Source organism: Conger conger, chromosome 13 (assembly GCF_963514075.1).
Source record: "Conger conger chromosome 13, fConCon1.1, whole genome shotgun sequence".
In the NCBI taxonomy this organism is placed as follows: Eukaryota; Metazoa; Chordata; class Actinopteri; order Anguilliformes; family Congridae; genus Conger; species Conger conger.
This window is the reverse complement of record NC_083772.1, coordinates 39733652-39752889: the sequence shown is the minus strand read 5'-3', so window position 1 is coordinate 39752889 and position 19238 is coordinate 39733652. Positions and strand designations below refer to the sequence as shown.

Here is a 19238-nt window from a genome sequence, read left to right as displayed (position 1 = left end):
TTGTACACCTGCGGTGTTCCCGGTCAAAAATTACCGGACATTAGAAATGAATTTGAATTAGTGTTCAGGCACATGGCAATTAATCAGATGCATACACTTCCACTGCCAGACCTCCGCATGCATGTGTGTTTGAGCACATACACCTCACTCCGCTTCTTGGCTTCCATGGAAACCCTCCACAGGAACCACACCTGTTGGCATTCTCACAAACAATTGTTTTAATAATATATTGAACTTTTCTTGCAGCTCTGGTATATAAAGCCTTTTTGAGATCTAGCTCACAATTCATTGTGTGGCAACACAATGGCCACAGAATGAAATAAAATACTGTATGTGAGGCTCTTGATCATATCTTTGATCATGACATTGATTAGAAGGAGAGAGGGCAGGAAACTGACAGTGTACAGTGCATCCGGAAAGTATTCACAGCGCTTCACTTTTTCCACATTTTGTTATGTTACAGCCTTATTCCAAAATTGATTAAATTCATTTTTTTCCTCAGCATTCTACACACAATACCCCATAATGACAACGTGAAAAAAATTTTTTGGAGATTTTTTTTTTTTAAACTAAGAAATCACATGTACATAAGTATTCACAGCCTTTGCCATGAAGCTCAAAATTGACAGGCACACACCTGTCTATATAAGGTCCCACAGTTGACAGTGCATGTCGGAGCACAAACCAAGCATGAAGTCAAAGGAATTGTCTGTAGACCTCTGGGGAAGGGTACAGAAACATTTCTGCTGCTTTGAAGGTCCCAATGAGCACAGTGGCCTCCATCATCCGTAAATGGAAGAAGTTCGGAACCACCAGGACTCTTCCTAGAGCTGGCCGCCTGTCTAAACTGAGCAATCGGGGGAGAAGGGCCTTAGTCAGGGAGGTGACTAAGAACCCGATGGTCACTCTGTCAGAGCTCCAGCGTTGGAGAGAGGAGAACCTTCCAGAAGGACAACCATCTCTGCAGCAATCCACCAATCAGGCCTGTATGTTAGAGTGGCCAGACGGAAGCCACTCCTTAGTAAAAGGCACATGGCAGCCCGCCTGGAGTTCGCCAAAAGGCACCTGAAGGACTCTCAGACCATGAGAAACAAAATTCTCTGGTCTGATGAGACAAAGATTTAACTCTTTGGCGTGAATGCCAGGTGTCATGTTTGGAGGAAACCAGGCACCACTCATCACCGGGCCAATACCATCCCTACAGTGAAGCATGGTGGTGGCAGCATCATGCTGTTGGGATTTTTTTTCGGCTGCAGGAACTGGGAGACTAGTCAGGATTGAGGGAAAGATGAATGCAGCAATGTACAGAGACATCCTGGATTAAAACCTGTTCCAGAGCGCTCTTTACCTCAGACTGGGGCGACGGTTCATCTTTCAGCAGGACAACAACCCTAAGCACACAGCCAAGATATCAAAGGAGTGGCTTCAGGACAACTCTGTGAATGTCCTTGAGTGGCCCAGCCAGAGCCCAGACTTGAATCTGATTGAACATCTCTGGAGAGATGAAAATGGCTGTGCACCGACGCTCCCCATCCAACCTGATGGAGCTTGAGAGGTGCTGCAAATAGGAATGGGCGAAACTGCCCAAAGATTGGTGTGCCAAGCTTGTGGCATCATATTCAAAAAGACTAGAGGCTGTAATTGCTGCCAATGGTGCATCAACAAAGTATTGAGCAAAGGCTGTGAATACTTTATAGTTTTATATTTTTAATAAATTAGCAAAAATTTCAAAAAAACTTCTTTCATGTTGTCATTATTGTGTGTTTTGTGTAGAATCTTGAGGAAAAAAATGAATTTATTCCATTTTGGAATAAGGCTGTAACATAACAAAATGTGGGAAAAGTGAAGCGCTGTGAATACTTTCCGGATGCACTGTAGATGCATTAGAGGAGGAAGTGTCAAAAGTTGAAGACAACACAGAATATGATCTAGACCAAGAGACAATCCAGTGATGAGGAAGAGGGCCCTGCTTGAAGTTGAATTCTGGCCAAAGAATGGGAATTTGTCCTGGTCTTCATCCCCACCTGAGAGGAGAGGTTGGCTGTCGACTGAAAATGTTATCAGGATGACCCCAGGGCCAACAAGATGCCATATCCCAGGTTGATGACGTACAATCCTGCTTAGAACTGTTCTTGACAGAGTCAATCGAAACTATCTATAAACATGACTAACTTGGAACAAAAGGAAGAGATGAAATCTGTGTGCATTAAGATATGTCAAAATAAGCATTATGTGCCATAAATGCAGTACATATACACTGCTAAAAGAAATTAAGGGAACACTTAATCATCAGTGTTACACCAAGTCAGTTAAACTTCAGGGATATCAATCTGTCCATTTAGGAAGTACTAGTGATTGTGAATCAATTTCACCTGCTTTGGTGCAAATTAAAATGACAACAGGTGCAATGGAGATGCAAAAGCAAGACAACCCCCAAAAAGGTAATAGGTTTGCATGTGGTGGCCACAGACAATTGCTCTCTCCTTATCCTTCCTGACTGATTCATCTCTAGTTTTGTGTTCTGCTAGTGTCCTTGTCACTACTGGTAGTTTGAGGCAGTACCTGCAGCCCAATCAGGTTGCACAGGTAGTCCAGCTCCTCCAGGATGGCACATCCATATGTGCGGTTGCAAGAAGGTTTGCTGTGTCTCCCAGCACAGTCTCAAGAGCATGGAAGAGGTACCAGGAGACAAGGAGAGCTGGACAGGGCCGTAGAAGGGCATCAACTCAGCAGCAGGACCAGTATCTGCTCCTTTGTGCGAGAAGGAACTGGAGGAGCTCTGCCAGAGCCCGACAAAATGACCTCCAGCAGGCAACTGGTGTGCCTGTTTCTGACCAAACGGTCAGAAACAGACTCCGTGAGGGTGGCATGAGAGCCCGACGTCCTCTAGTGCAGGGGTCACCAACCTTTGTGAAACTGAGAGCTACTTCATGGGTACTGAGTCATACTAAGGGCTACCAGTTTGTTTTGTCACGCGCACAATACTGACCTTTGAACTAGAGTAGGTCAGAGTTCACCTAAACTTATCTAAACTTCATGTATAATAAACATATTTTTAAGATATTGTCATTTTTAAATCTATATAAATGCAAGTGTGATAAAAAAAAAAATAGCAACAGAATGAAATTAAATTTTAGATGCAGCTCAGTATTGAGTTGTGCTATTTTTAGAACAGGCCTGCGGGCAACTCATGTGGTCCTTGGGGGCGACCTGGTGCCCGCGGGCATCGTGTTGCTGACCCCTGCTCTAGTGGGACCTGTGCTCACAGCCCAACACCGTGCTGCTCGATTGGCATTTACGAGACCACCAGAATTTGCAGGTCCGCCATTGGCGCCCTGTTCTCTTCAGAGATGAGAGCAGGTTCATACTGAGCATGTGACAGGTGTGAAAGAGTCTGCCATGGTGAACGTTATGCTGCCTGTAACATCATCCAGCATGACCGATTTGGCGGTGGGTCAGTGATGGTCTGGGGAGGCATATCCTTGGGGAGGATCGCACAGACCTCCATGTTCATAGCTAACGGTACCCTGACTGCTGTTAGGTACCAGGATGAAATCCTCAGACTGATTGTCAGACCTTATGCTGGTGCAGTGGGCCCTGGGCTGCTCCTGGTGCAGGACAATGCCTGGCCTCATGTGGCCAGAGTGTGTAGGCAGTTCCTGGATGAGGAAGGCATTGATGCCATTGACTGGCCCTCACGTTCCCCTGACCTAAATCCAATTGAGCACCTATGGGACGTTATGTATTGGTGCATCCGACGCCGCCAAGTACCACCAGACTGTCCAGGAGCTCACTGATGCCCTGATCCAGGTCTCGGAGATCCCCCAGGACATCATCCACTGACTCATCAGGAGCGTGCCCAGACATCGTTGGGAGTGGATACAGGCACGCAGGGGCCATACACACTTCTGAGTCACATTATGAGTTGCCGTGATAAAATTCAAGTTAAATCACCCTGTGAAGTCAATTTTTTACTTTGATTTTGAATCCAGCCCTCAATGGGTTGATGATTTTGTTCACAACAAATTATACAATGTACATTAGTAAATATTTTCAACTGGAATAAATCGTTCATCAAGATCTGATGTGCCCTTAATTTGTTTGAGCAGTGTATTTGCAAGGCACATGCAACAACCACCATGTATTTATTGTCCAACATGTACATGAGAACACAATGTGACCACCATTGATTGACAGATTGTGAACATTTGAATGTTTTTGTTAGTACCAATGACTGATTCTTATGTAGATGGTAGTGTGTGCTACCATTTAAAAATCTGAAATGGTTTCAAAACAAGCATCTTTGTTAAACTTTGACAAAGGACATTGCAAAGTATTTGGTCAAAATAATCCATAAATTAGGTTTTACTCAAATGAGTTGTCTGAGGTCAGGTCAATGAGGCCTACAGGCCATAAATAGCAAATAGAAATTTGAAACATCATGTTCACAACTAACCCAACATTAGGTGACATGTAAGATTTATAATCAGTCAGCAAAGCTTGTTCTTTGTTTTATGTTCTTTGAGTTACATAAATTATGTTGAATTTAAATGTGGCATTCTAATGCAAACTGGCCTATAAACAGTTTAATTTAAGGAGACATTCTAGCACACTAATGAATTGCAATTGGTGGCCATTTATGCAGGTGACATTTGCAGCAAATCTTCCCATAGTGACATATGGTCGGTTTCTTACCCAAAAAAAAAAAAAAAAAAAAAAAAAAAAATTAACTAGCCTTGAATCGCTTCCCAGCAAGCTCAAAAGGTTTAGTAAAATCATTACTTATCTTAAGTGTTAGTGCTTTTGAGCATAGCTAGCACATTTGATTGAGTAGAGATCACTGGAGAAAGAACCAAGGTATTTGCAGTTAAATTCCTGAACAGGAAGCAAAACATTTTTGCTGTACAGACCTGTCATCACACCACTCTTGCGTCATCTTTCAGAGGAATTACTCCACCCACGCCCACAGAAACAAATCACAAGTTTTAGGTTTTTATAATTTATTTTTCCTTTATGCACCAGGACTCCAATTGTAGGACTGGCTAGCTTCAGCTAGATCTAAATGCAAGTTTACACATTCAAACTGAAGCCATTTTGAATGTCGCCTTCAGCCAGCCTTCAGGTCACAGATTGGGCCACTGGGGTTTAACTTTGTGATGACGTGACCCGTTTAATCAACCTCCTCGATGGTTGGTCCAGAGGAGCCGCCGCCTGATGGGGCACCACCAGCCCCTGGGAAGCCACCAGGCATACCACCCGGCATCCCTCCTGGCATGCCCCCAGCGCTCTCATACAGCTTGGTGATGATGGGGTTGCACACCTTCTCCAGCTCTTTCTGCTGGTGCTCGAACTCGTCCTTCTCAGCAGTCTACAAAACAAGTCAGAATTACACCAAGCAGATGAGTTCAATTCTCCAAATGCCGAATGCAGTCTTGTGAAACTTATGCACTAGGATTTGCATGGACTTAATATTTATGAATAGTTTGGTTCAAGAGATTACCTAGACAAAATGTAGCATGCAAAGTAGTTTTGGTATAACATGAAAGTAAAAATCCACATTCCCCAAACCTAAAATGCATCTATGGGTTTACATCGCTTGGGAGGGAAGAAATAAAACCAAAGGTTACCTGGTTCTTGTCCAGCCAGCTGATGACCTCGTTGCATTTCTCCAAGATCTTCTGTTTGTCCTCGTCGCTGATCTTGCCCTGCAGTTTCTCATCCTCCACAGTGGACTTCATGTTGAAGGCGTATGACTCCAGGCTGTTCTTGGAAGACACCTTGTCACGCTGCTGGTCATCTTCAGACTTGTACTGCTCGGCCTCCTGGACCATTCGCTCAATGTCCTCCTTGCTGAGTCGACCTGATAAAGCAAGGGGTGAAAATTACAATTGATGCCATTCCTGCATCAACATTAAAGCAAATGGCAGAATCCCCCACCCTTCCAAGGCCCTGCCCTGTACCTTTGTCGTTGGTGATGGTGATCTTGTTCTCCTTGCCAGTGCTCTTGTCAGCAGCGGAGACGTTCATGATGCCGTTGGCATCGATGTCAAAGGTGACTTCGATCTGAGGAACACCGCGGGGTGCCGGGGGAATGCCAGTCAGCTCAAACTTGCCCAGCAGGTTGTTGTCCTTGGTCATGGCTCTCTCACCTTCATAAACCTGCAGCATTAAGGACACAAATTCATTTTCCTGAAGCAACTTGCTACAATTTGAGAAACAAAGGCAATAAACATGAAGGAAAGTATTCGCTCAGACATCCAAGGAAGGTACTTGGGCCATCTTTGGTCTTGCAACCTCTGGTGGAAACTACGAATGATTTTGGAATCATTTTCATCACAGCGAATAATTTAAATTCCCTCTCCCTCTGAGGTTCTGACCTGAATGAGCACACCAGGCTGGTTGTCGGAGTAGGTGGTGAAAGTCTGGGTTTGCTTTGTGGGAATCGTGGTGTTGCGTTTGATCAAAACAGTCATCACCCCACCGGCTGTCTCAATGCCCAGGGACAAAGGAGTGACATCCAGCAGCAAGAGGTCCTGGACATTCTCGGATTTGTCTCCAGACAGAATGGCGGCCTGGACAGCTGTGAGGGGGAACAGATATCACTCGTCAACAATGACAGCACAATATTCTACCTGACCATCAAGGAAGGAACTAGAATGTTCCATGAGTGTTTAAACACTGATGGAAGCTATGAATGACACCTAACATAATGGTAAATGTCAGTAATGATTGGACCACGGGCCATGGAATGAGTCAAGACCATTACCTGCACCATAGGCTACAGCCTCATCAGGGTTGATGCTCTTGTTGAGCTCCTTTCCATTGAAGAAGTCCTGCAGCAGTTTCTGGATCTTGGGAATGCGAGTGGAGCCACCGACCAGGACAATGTCGTGGATCTGGGCTTTGTCCATCTTGGCGTCGCGGAGGGACTTCTCCACTGGGTCCAGGGTGCCACGGAACAGGTCGGCGTTCAGCTCCTCAAAGCGAGCCCTGGTGATGGAGGTGTAGAAGTCGATGCCCTCGTACAGGGAGTCGATCTCTATGCTGGCCTGGGTGCTGGACGACAGGGTGCGCTTGGCTCTTTCACAGGCGGTGCGGAGACGGCGAACAGCTCTCTTGTTGTCGCTGATGTCCTTCTTGTGTTTGCGCTTAAACTCGGCGATGAAGTGGTTGACCATGCGGTTGTCGAAGTCCTCTCCCCCCAGATGGGTGTCTCCAGCAGTGGACTTCACTTCAAAGATTCCATCTTCGATGGTCAGGATGGACACGTCAAAGGTGCCGCCACCAAGATCGAAGATCAGGACGTTTCTCTCTGCTCCAACCTAGGATGAAATTCATTTCAGTTTTATTGTTTGCACAATCCAGAAACTGCACTCGTCTTCTACAAGAAATGTAACCGTCAATTCTGTACAGCAGATTATATAGCCTTGATAATGAACACTTCAATCTGCAAATTACTTTTTCCACAGATTGGAGCATGCAAAGTATATTAGCCTACATCTACATATTGTAGCAACAGCAGCTAGTAATTAGCTTGTCACCAGTTGATTAGTTTGTTCAATAAGGCTATACTGTAAACATTTATTTCAGGAATGTTTAGCCATAGAATTCTATAGCTAGCTACTGATTAGTTATGTAGAAAGTACAGCCATAAGAGCATATAACAGTTTGTACGCATTCTACTGCTGATATAAAAATGTAATGAACAAAACAAAAGGTGTAGCCCATCAGATTAAATCAGGTAAAGCCAATTGCATTAACCGTTACAAAAAGAAAAACGCAACAAGGTTTGCATTCGTGAACTGACCTACACTTGAGTATTAGGCCACATTACGAAAGTTCGAAGATATGCCATATGAAAGTGTTCGCTCAGACATCCAAGGAAGGTACTTGGGCCATCTTTGGTCTTGCAACCTCTGGTGGAAACTACGAATGATTTTGGAATCATTTTCATCACAGCGAACAATTCAATTTCCTCTCCCTCAGAGGCCATTGGAAGTGGTGTATTGGGCATATTCTAAGTTCTGCCTGGTTTTTATTGGCCATTGGACAACTTTTGCCACACAGACCACTAGCTACATTTCATGAGTAGACTCGGACCACAGAAAAACCAAAGAATTACCTTTTTGTCCAAGCCATAGGCAATGGCTGCAGCAGTAGGTTCATTTATAATTCGCAGAACATTAAGCCCTGAAATCGTCCCGGCATCTTTTGTAGCTTGCCTCTGAGAATCACTGAAGTAAGCTGGCACTGTTACAACAGCATTGGACACAGTCTGGAAAGGGAGAACACATGTATTAATGTAGGAAGCACACATTTGTAGTAACCTGAATCCTGGCATTTGTTGGCATTCAACTTACTTTTCCAAGATAAGCTTCAGCAATTTCCTTCATCTTCACCAAAACCATAGAAGAGATCTCCTCAGGGTAAAAGGACTTGGTCTCGCCTTTATAATCCACCTGCACTTTTGGGCGGCCACTGTCATTGACAACTGTGAACGGCCAGTGCTTCATGTCGGAGTGGACAACAGGATCATCAAATCTTCTCCCAATTAAGCGTTTGGCATCTGTAAAAGGTTAATACCACAACCACATTTAATAACCACTTTGGTGCTCATCAGTCTGGCACAAATACAGCAGTGCTCACTCAGACATCCAAGGAAGGTACTAGGGCCATCTTTGGTCTTGCAACCTCTGGTGGAAACTACGAATGACTTAGGAATCATCTTCATCACAGTGAGCAACCAGTATTAAGAGTTCTTTGTTTCTATAATTAACCAATTACAAAACTAGTGATCCACTCCTGTACTTGGAGTATACTTACCAAACACTGTGTTTGTGGGGTTCATTGCAACTTGATTCTTCGCTGCATCCCCAATCAATCGCTCAGCATCAGTGAAGGCAACGTAGCTGGGCGTGGTCCTGTTCCCCTGGTCGTTGGCAATGATCTCGACTTTGCCATGTTGGAAGACGCCTACGCAGGAGTAGGTCGTCCCAAGGTCAATGCCGACAGCTATACCCTTAGACATGTTTACCTTTAGACACAAGGAGAAGAGAATCGTGTTAACTACAAGAAATGTGTGAAATAATTAAAACAAATTAAATCAAAGTATAGATAACCAGTGAAAACCAGACCCGAGGGACTGAATGGTTTAAGGTTGCCTTGGTTTATCGAAACTAAACATTGAACCTAAATAGTTAGTCGTGTACACGGGGGGGGAGGGGGGAGATAAGGATAATAAAATAAATAAATTCTAAAAATCTTGTTGTTCCGAACCTGTTCAGCCTGTTCCGAACAGTGCAACTTTCCTGACGAATAAATAAGACTTTCACATGAGCTTTGGTTTGTGTGTAAAGCCCAATCCCTTCCGGTTTCATAACTTGGTATGAGTCAGTACACGATCACGAGTCGGCAGGTAATGGTTCTCCCCATGTGACCGTGTCGAAAGGAAGCTGTGGGACCACGAACCGGGTAGACTTAAGCTAGAGTGCAGAACTGTAGTTGTGCTTCAGGTGCTGTTCGGAACAGTGAGCCAACACGGTCTTCCGAATACAGGGAAGTGGTGTCGTTCTCCAATTACTCCAATAAACATTAAGCAGTGTTTTAGCGTCAAGGGTAGATAGGCAATCATATTCATAAACCACATTCCTGAACTAGGCTACCATTGAACGGCCGTTAAATTCTTGTGGAAGCCGCCGCTTCCCGGTGTTCTGTTCGGAATACAGCGAGTCTACGTTACAGCATTTCAACTTTAAATTAATTGTAGTTATGAAACAGTGCGAGCAAGAGTCATCAAAGGCCAGGGATGTCGGCAAAGCTCATGACCAGCACGTGCTTTCCGAGGCTGTTCTTTTGGTCACCGGCTAAAAAATTTGACATACGTGTGATACCGCGAATTGCAATTAGTCTTGGATATAGCAAATGTGCCGGCACCACTGAAGAAGCTATGCGAAAATGTAACTAAGCACTTCCCATAAAACACGTGCTAACCGTCTGCCAAGTCATATCCTGGCCTAAATTTAAGTCAACTAAGGATTCTACAATGGATGTTACGCAATCGTAGACATCGTGTATAAAACGAAATCAAGATTTACCAGCTATGCAATTTAATGTTAAATTATAGCATACTTCCTTGTTCCTTAGCTGAACAAAGACATGTAGCTAGTCAGCCTAGCTAGCAGGAAGTCCTAAAATAAAAAAACCTACATTTTCCCCTTTTTTGTAACGCCAATACTGGAAAAAGGTCGCGATCCACCGAACTTTATGTAGGTGGCTAGCTACGTTAATTAAAAAAAATAACTTCTAAAGTAGCGCAGAAGGTCAACAGTGTTAATAAAGTTACCGGGATACAACTGGCGGTAGTTCGAACAAAGGCTAGAAAAAATGGCGCGTGTGCCGGGTGGATAAAGAGCCAATTTAGGGGTTAAATGCCGGTCTCGATTATATTTTTAAACTGGTTCAGTTCGTGTGGGATTTATAAGCAAAGAATAGCGAATTACCTAGCTATAGCTCAGAAAACTTACTTGGATGAAGTGGAGTGGTGATGGTCTCTACGAGGCTGTGGACTGTCCCCGCTTCGCGCAGTGAAAGAGAAAGAGCGAGAAACTGCGTTTGCTCGCTTAAGTATTGCCGAGGGTTGCCAGGTCTGGGGAAATTCCGTAAAAATGACGTCATCGCCCAAAGGCGCACAAACCCGACCTTACACCCGGGAAAAAAAGAAATGTCAGTTGCTGAAAGTTCCAGAAACAGTGTTACTCATGTAAAACGTCCACATTTTCATATTTTCATAAATTAGTCACCATTGAAATACACAGAAGTATTAGTTATTGATTTTTTATGAAAAATGAATATGAGCTGCGTTGACTCAGTGAGCAATGTTTCTGATAAGAAGACACTTTGCGGGTCGAACGTGCCAGTTTTCTTGTCCCACAGGAGGAAACCTGTGACATTTAAAAAAAACAGCTGAACTGGCAGCCCTCTTCGCTGTCTCTCGGGAGCGCCTTTACACCGGAAGTTCCCATATATCACCTTAAATTGCGTTTATTGCTGTTTATTATTTGGAAGACGTAGCTTTGCATCGTGGCGGGCAGACTATTACGGGATTAAACCTTAGGTTTACAAATGAAATATGGTATGCTACTGTAGAGTATATTCATCTTCTTGTAATAGGCTGTGTTGAGCTGACTGACAACATGGAAAAGCCGCTGATCGGCTAGGCTCCAACCTTACAGGATATGCAAAGGTCTCCCATTATCCCATGTACCTCTTCACGGGGTTTAGATATCGCTCATTTAAAGCCCTTTCTGTAATCGTCAGAACGGCCACTGCAGTATAAGGCGCTGCATTTTGGACATCATGTGGATTCTAATAGAATGCTGCTGCAGTACGCTACCACTACATGCCCATCGACTTATGTAACATCCACTCCTCTTAAAGAGCAAATCATGTATGGATGCATGTGTCTTATATCAAGCCACGGTGGCCCCACACTGAAACATATTCGGGATAAAGCCGTTCAATAAATAAATCATCATTAATATAATAACGTTATTTAAACATGAATGTGCCAGCCTTTAAGACAAGCCTAGAAAACATGTATTTTATTTGAATAGAAGCAATGCAAAGATTAAACGTCTCAAGAAAATGGGAGGATGTATTCAATAATATCTCTCGTTACAGTTTCAGTCGTTATGAAGCAATTACGGCGCGATTGTCATTTATTAATACAGTATTTAATCGAGAGGAGTAGTCAAGAGCATAAGACCCGCCCTAGCAGTCGAACTACGAGGTTCTATTGGTTTCTCCTGGCTGTCAGTGAAACATTTTCCGTCGTGTAATTGGTTGTCTCGCAGATGTGTTCTAGAGTGTTCTCGATCATGAACGTTATATTCTCCTGTTCCACCGCACTGCATTGTAGGAAAAAATCAAACGAAAAGTCCTACCTGAGGAAAGCCAGGTTACATCTTATTCAGGTTAGTGTTGAAAGTGATTACCCACTCAGCGTTGGAAGAATCCTTCATTCTTAAAAAGTAGCTATGGATCGCCATGAAATAACCATGCTTACAAAGGGATGCTTTGATGTTCCTTGACTTTATTTCTCATTTTCTTACCTAATAGGTTATTCATTGCTTAATTTAACTAAAGTAACGTTTGACAGCTAAATGTTATGAGGGTTCAACCTGCAGCCGCGTCCCTTCGTTGTCTTGGTTTCATTGGTTAGGCAACTGCTTTGTTCCCTCTAAATGATCGGTACAATTAGCTACGTTACACCGCTAAGTAGCCTATAATTTAACGTTAAATAAGTAATGTAGATAGGTGCGCGTTGCCATGTAGGAGAATTATCTGGAATATACAATGACATCCTGACTTTCATTCATATCATGTCTGTGACAGGTAGGGGTTTCCGTTGGCCTGTGTTGATGAGAATGCTAGCTTGTTGCCAAGACTGCCTGTCTTGCCGAGGGCATGCGTAACCAGCGTTCAGCGCATACATTACAGTAGCTAGTCAGATGTATGATGCTCCTGGGGGAGGGGAAGACCTAGCTGATTATATTTATTACAGATAAGACCACCAATTTCATTGATGGGGATTTGCTCTTTGTCATGGATCTTGATAACTAGCGACAGTAAATTAGACCATTGCTTGGAGGGGATTAGGTAACGTCAAAAGGGTAACCTTAGTTTAAACAATTAATTTGCCACTGTGGCGAAAGACGTTGGCAGATGGTCGAGCCATATACCTGTCAACTTGGAGTTAGGTAGTGGGACAAATGTTCCTCTGTCGTTGTCGTTTTATTGCATAATATGCTTGAGACTCCATCACTGTAGAATGAAGTTGAACAAATGTATTTTTATGGTTCGTTTTGCTATGATAACTAAAGCTAATATTTGAAAACGTGACATCCCTCTTGTCTTCTATTACATTTCGTTACATTTTGTTCTGCGTTATCAGCTGTGATTAGACCAATATCAGGGTAGTCATGAATTGATTTCATCATTTACCACGTTGTTTTATTTCGTTAGCATGAATATATCTATATCATCTACATCTTTTTTTATATTTTAGAAAACATGTCGAAGGGGCCAGCTGTTGGCATCGATCTTGGGACAACCTACTCTTGCGTAGGGGTTTTCCAACATGGAAAAGTCGAGATCATTGCCAACGACCAGGGGAACAGAACCACACCCAGTTATGTAGCCTTTACTGATTCTGAAAGATTGATTGGCGATGCAGCGAAGAATCAAGTTGCAATGAACCCCACGAACACAGTGTTCGGTAAGTTCAGTTCATTGCTCTACAATGTATTGAGGCTGTGCTCTCCCCACTACCACTAAAACGAACTCCTCCTTTTGTATTAAATAATGACTTGATACTGAGATATTAGCTTTCACTATCATTTTCTGGCAGGAACTGTGCCAATTATAGGAGCGCATGCCAGCAAGCTAAAGTAAATCAATTAAATTGTCAAATGAACTTTATTTGCATTCCAGTGTATGTTTATGTCAGTGTTTACTCTTTCATTTTATCCTTTCAGATGCTAAGAGGCTGATTGGTCGCAGGTTTGATGATGGAGTCGTTCAGTCAGATATGAAGCACTGGCCATTCACAGTTATAAATGATTCCAGCCGTCCCAAAGTCCAAGTCGACTACAAAGGCGAGGCAAAGACATTTTACCCTGAAGAGATTTCATCCATGGTGCTTGTGAAAATGAAGGAGATTGCGGAGGCCTACCTTGGAAAAGTGAGCACTTATGAGTTTAACCTGTACTTTTACTAATTTAATTAATTCATTTGATCTCATTTTTGTAACCTACAACTGTCACATAGCAGTTGCTGAATTGTAAATGTAGTTTAAAGTATTGCAGAAGAAACACCTTGTGCACAAACGTGTCACTCCATCTATGAGATGCTGGTAGCATATATATTATATATGTTTAATTATACATATTTATAACTGACCTGAGATGCAAAGAGTGTTGTGTAATGGAAAAAATAAAGACACTCTTTGCATCTCCGGTCAGTTCCTATCTTATTCCTGAGTGTGCGGTTTGAATTGTGATTGTCATTTGAGGTCTATACTCCTAGTCTTTTTTTCTGGATTATGTAGTTAAAATGTGTATACTATTGGATTATAAGGTATTGTGCCTTGGCTTCAAGTGCATTCTGATTCTTCTCCTGCAGACTGTGACCAATGCTGTAATCACAGTGCCCGCCTATTTCAATGACTCCCAGCGCCAGGCTACGAAGGATGCTGGGACTATCTCTGGTCTCAATGTTCTGCGTATCATCAACGAGCCAACAGCAGCTGCAATTGCATATGGCTTGGATAAAAAGGTAATTTAATTGAATTTAATGCGATGATGTTTTGATCATCCGTTGTCTTTCCGGAGACAACATGTTTACCATATTCTCCCCCCCCCCCCCCATTTTCCTTTTAGAGATCTTCCTATAATGTATGCTGTTGGGGAAGCAAGGATTCAATAAAATATGTTTTAAAACAGCAATTTATGAATCTAGCAGCTTTAACCGTCAACACCTTTGTTTAAATTTCCAGCAGTCTGAATACTGAACACAAGAGTGCCAACAGCTAAAACATCTCACTTAACCAAGTAAAATACTGTATGTTTATTTCATTTAATTTGGTAATTATTAACAAATATATAAATTATCAATTAAATCACCTGATTCAGTGATAGGCAGAGCATCCTGTTGGATCAACATTCATCAAAATGTACAACTTGCAACCAAGTTAAAATGTGTGAAGTTACAAAAATATGCACATCTAATCTAAAGACATGGTTCAACTACCTTAAAACAATGAAGGTTGCAAACACAGACAAGGAAATGGATGAAGGAAAGTGCCAAACCCCAGCTTGTTTCCTCCCAAAATGTCCTTCCAGCCAAACATTCCTACAAGACCAGGGTTTAAATAAATAATGCCAGACCAAGCTGCAGGAATTGGATGCTAACTTCCTATTTAAACCCAAAAGAAAAAGCCAGATCGGTTGGTCTGGGAAAGTAGGATGCCAGGATGAGGTCTGCTTGGCCACTCTCATTGAAACATGCGCACACATCTGAGATGACTGAGCCCTTGTTTTTTTTTTTTTTAATCTATCTGCAGACCACTGCTCCTTTGGAATTGTCTATTAGTTCCTTGACAATGCAAATTATGTCCATTTTGTTTTTGTACTCCACATTAAAACCTATTAACTTTCCAGGTTGGGTCAGAAAGAAACGTCCTGATCTTCGATCTTGGTGGCGGCACCTTTGACGTCTCCATCCTGACCATCGAAGATGGAATCTTTGAAGTGAAGTCCACTGCTGGAGACACCCATCTGGGAGGAGAGGACTTCGACAACCGCATGGTCAACCACTTCATCACCGAGTTCAAGCGCAAGTACAAGAAGGACATCAGCGACAACAAGAGAGCTGTTCGCCGTCTCCGCACCGCCTGTGAAAGAGCCAAGCGCACCCTGTCGTCCAGCACCCAGGCCAGCATAGAGATCGACTCCCTGTACGAGGGCATCGACTTCTACACCTCCATCACCAGGGCTCGCTTTGAGGAGCTGAACGCCGACCTGTTCCGTGGCACCCTGGACCCAGTGGAGAAGTCCCTCCGCGACGCCAAGATGGACAAAGCCCAGATCCACGACATTGTCCTGGTCGGTGGCTCCACTCGCATTCCCAAGATCCAGAAACTGCTGCAGGACTTCTTCAATGGAAAGGAGCTCAACAAGAGCATCAACCCTGATGAGGCTGTAGCCTATGGTGCAGGTAATGGTCTTGACTCATTCCATGGCCCGTGGTCCAATCATTACTGACATTTACCATTATGTTAGGTGTCATTCATAGCTTCCATCAGTGTTTAAACACTCATGGAACATTCTAGTTCCTTCCTTGATGGTCAGGTAGAATATTGTGGTATGCTGTCATTGTTGACAAGTGGTATCTGTTCCCCCTCACAGCTGTCCAGGCCGCCATTCTGTCTGGAGACAAATCCGAGAATGTCCAGGACCTCTTGCTGCTGGATGTCACTCCTTTGTCCCTGGGCATTGAGACAGCCGGTGGGGTGATGACCGTTTTGATCAAACGCAACACCACGATTCCCACAAAGCAAACCCAGACTTTCACCACCTACTCCGACAACCAGCCTGGTGTGCTCATTCAGGTCAGAACCTCAGAGGGAGAGGGAATTGAAATTGTTCGCTGTGACGAAAATGATTCCAAAATCATTCGTAGTTTCTACTAGAGGTTGCAAGACCAAAGATGGCCCGAGTACCTTCCTTGGATGTCTGAGCGAATACTTTCCTTCATGTTTATTGCCTTTGTTTCTCAAATTGTAGCAAGTTGCTTCAGGAAAATTAATTTGACATGTCCTTAATGCTGCAGGTTTATGAAGGTGAGCGAGCCATGACCAAGGACAACAACCTGCTGGGCAAGTTTGAGCTGACTGGCATTCCCCCGGCACCCCGCGGTGTTCCTCAGATCGAAGTCACCTTTGACATCGATGCCAACGGCATCATGAACGTCTCCGCTGCTGACAAGAGCACTGGCAAGGAGAACAAGATCACCATCACTAACGACAAAGGTACAGGGCAGGGCCTTGGAAGGGTGGGGGATTCTGCCATTTGCTTTAATGTTGACGCAGAAACGGCATCAATTGTAATTTTCACCCCTTGCTTTATCAGGTCGACTCAGCAAGGAGGACATTGAGCGAATGGTCCAGGAGGCTGAGCAGTACAAGTCTGAAGATGACCAGCAGCGTGACAAGGTGTCTTCCAAGAACAGCCTGGAGTCGTACGCCTTCAACATGAAGTCCACTGTGGAGGACGAGAAACTGCAGGGCAAGATCAGCGACGAGGACAAACAGAAGATCTTGGAGAAATGCAACGAGGTCATCAGCTGGCTGGACAAGAACCAGGTAACCTTTTTTATTTAAATTTCTTCTTCAACATTTTCAGGATGTGTTTGACAGGTTGTTTTAGTCTGATTGCTCAATTCTGAAATGTAAATCATTGATGTAAATGGTAGTGAAATGTGAAGTATAGAAACCAGGTGGTGAGCTTTTGCGTGTCTTCAGGTGCCTGTACTTCCCATTTGAAGAGTTGGTATTAAAATATTCAAATTTGAATACTTCTGCTATTGCAGAGGAAGTTCTTTAAAAGTTTCACTGCTGACTATCTGGTTAGTTCATAGATTATCTGCATGTAGGAATGACAACTTTAACACTGATTTTATTTAAATTTTCCACATATACACAGTCACCTGTGTACGTTTTAAACTTTTGCAATTTAAGAACGCGAACGCATTATATCAATATTTCTACAAAAATGCCACCATGTGAAGGTATCATACAATATGTGGGCCATTCCAATGTAAAGAGTATGAAAAAATAAACATACTTACTTCCCAATTAAACTTATTATGTCCCAAAGTGTCGATTGGGATCATTTTGAAATCTGGCAAAATGTAGGCTAACAACAGGAAAATGCTTAAAAATTGATTTATTAGTCCATGAGTACCTCCAATGCAATTTGCATTGAAAACCATTTCAGATGGTTTTCTCAATGTCAAAACTGATATTCAGAACCATTTCAGATGACAACAAATGTTTTATGATAAAAATTTGATTGGAAAGTAGTCAAACAATGCATTTCACGTGTCACACCCATAACGCAGGTATCTCCTCATAAAAATATACATATTTTCGAAATTGCTATTTTTATGCTCAGCAAAGCGTACATTGCATGGATATCTAACTTTCTGCATTAGACTTTAAAATTCACATAGTTTTTATAAAGTTTATAGTCTCCCCAAAATACCTGTCTTTTTGCGTCTCATCCATAACGGAAGTTATTTGTTGCATTTTTTTTCTGAAGTTTGGTATGCTGTTCAATGTTACCGTGACAGTTGAAATACCATCCAAATATGCTACCGCTGGTTTATCTAAGAAAAACAAAAGCGCTAGATGTGCTCCTCGTGAATGTTTTAGTTTCAAATGGAACTTTTGGGAGGGTGAATACAACCATTAACGACTGATGTCGGCAAACAAAGTCGACCAAAAAATTACCGAGTTCGTTATCGGCGATGAATTCACTGTGGCCTCTCTCTGTAGACGGCTGAGAAGGACGAGTTCGAGCACCAGCAGAAGGAGCTGGAGAAGGTGTGCAACCCCATCATCACCAAGCTGTACCAGAGCGCTGGCGGGATGCCCGGGGGCATGCCCGACGGAATGGCGGGAGGCTTCCCGGGGGCCGGGGCGGCCCCTGGAGGAGGAGGGTCCTCCGGCCCGACCATTGAGGAGGTGGACTGAGCTCCTGCCCGCCCCGGCCCCGCGCCCCCTGCCTGCTGGTAGCACATTTCAACATGTTTTACTCATTTTCCACCGGAATGGGATGTGTCCGTTCTTTCACTAAGCTTGAATATTGAGTTGATTTGATAACCGTTCCTAAGTGTTTTGTTGGCATAATGTAAGTTAAACGTGTCGCAGAGGATGCAAAAAACTGAAACTGGGAACCTGTGTACTTTTTCTTTGATATATTTATGTTCCAGTTGATCAAGTTGTTTTGCTACAGTACTGTATTGGCCTCTCTATTTCTACATTTATATTCCTGAAAATGTGCCGCATTTTCTGGCATTTGCACTTGCACTGTTAACATGTGGTTAACGTACCGTTTACGTATCAAAAGCTACCAAATAAAGAAATGTTATGAACATTCTCCCTCGTAGGTCTTGGTAATTTAAAGCATTTGGAACAGTCCTTTACACACCTAGAGACTAAGGAGTGTCTAACATAGCACAAAAGTGGATAAGATTACCGTTGGCATTGACAACTTTGGTGCCATATAACCAAGGATCTGGTTTCTCACTCTTGAACCACACTGGCAATGCTGGTTTCAGTTTATTTGCCTTCCAGTACTTGGTTGAGATGTTTAAATGGAACAGGTTGATGAATTCTTAATGAAAGATTTTAGGGATGCACTGTTCAGTTTCTTTAATCCTTCCTTCCAACTCGTTCCAATTCTACAATTTTGGCTTTTATTTACCCTAATTTTATTTCGGATGTGATATACCTTTGCTCTTTCTGTAGTTGTTTTTCTTAATTTTCTGTTAATGCAACAAAATGGGGAAGATTATTTTACAGGTCACTTCCTGTTTTCACCATTTCTGAGTTCTGCTGCATCATGGCAACCCTTTCTCTGGAACGGTAGTATCTTTCACGAGGCTTGTTCACGGAA

General features: G+C 43.1%; 2 protein-coding genes and 4 non-coding genes across 6 annotated transcripts; 2 read left to right on the top strand and 4 right to left on the bottom strand.

Annotated features, from left to right (window-relative positions):
- Positions 1-4983: 4983 nt before the first annotated feature.
- LOC133108419 (heat shock cognate 71 kDa protein) lies at positions 4984-10678 on the bottom strand. The gene is made up of 9 exons (XM_061217930.1): positions 10524-10678; positions 8824-9034; positions 8361-8566; positions 8123-8275; positions 6767-7322; positions 6378-6580; positions 5961-6159; positions 5628-5860; positions 4984-5368 (listed from the first exon to the last, which is right to left on the bottom strand). The coding sequence occupies exons 2-9, from the start codon at positions 9026-9028 to the stop codon at positions 5171-5173; spliced, it is 1953 nt and encodes a 650-aa protein (XP_061073914.1). The 5' UTR covers positions 9029-9034; positions 10524-10678; the 3' UTR covers positions 4984-5170.
- On the bottom strand, positions 6246-6342 carry LOC133108768 (small nucleolar RNA SNORD14). The gene has a single exon (XR_009704698.1). It is a non-coding gene; the product is annotated as a small nucleolar RNA SNORD14 (small nucleolar RNA).
- LOC133108767 (small nucleolar RNA SNORD14) lies at positions 7866-7962 on the bottom strand. The gene has a single exon (XR_009704697.1). It is a non-coding gene; the product is annotated as a small nucleolar RNA SNORD14 (small nucleolar RNA).
- Positions 8643-8739, bottom strand: LOC133108769 (small nucleolar RNA SNORD14). The gene has a single exon (XR_009704699.1). It is a non-coding gene; the product is annotated as a small nucleolar RNA SNORD14 (small nucleolar RNA).
- Positions 10679-11864: 1186 nt separating the features above from the next.
- On the top strand, positions 11865-18718 carry LOC133108420 (heat shock cognate 70 kDa protein). Its single transcript, XM_061217932.1, has 9 exons — positions 11865-11972; positions 13067-13276; positions 13536-13741; positions 14182-14334; positions 15219-15774; positions 15966-16168; positions 16390-16588; positions 16689-16921; positions 18116-18718. Exons 2-9 carry the CDS (start codon positions 13072-13074, stop codon positions 18311-18313), a joined length of 1953 nt encoding a protein of 650 aa, XP_061073916.1. The 5' UTR covers positions 11865-11972; positions 13067-13071; the 3' UTR covers positions 18314-18718.
- On the top strand, positions 16204-16300 carry LOC133108770 (small nucleolar RNA SNORD14). Its single transcript, XR_009704700.1, has one exon. It is a non-coding gene; the product is annotated as a small nucleolar RNA SNORD14 (small nucleolar RNA).
- Positions 18719-19238: the final 520 nt, after the last annotated feature.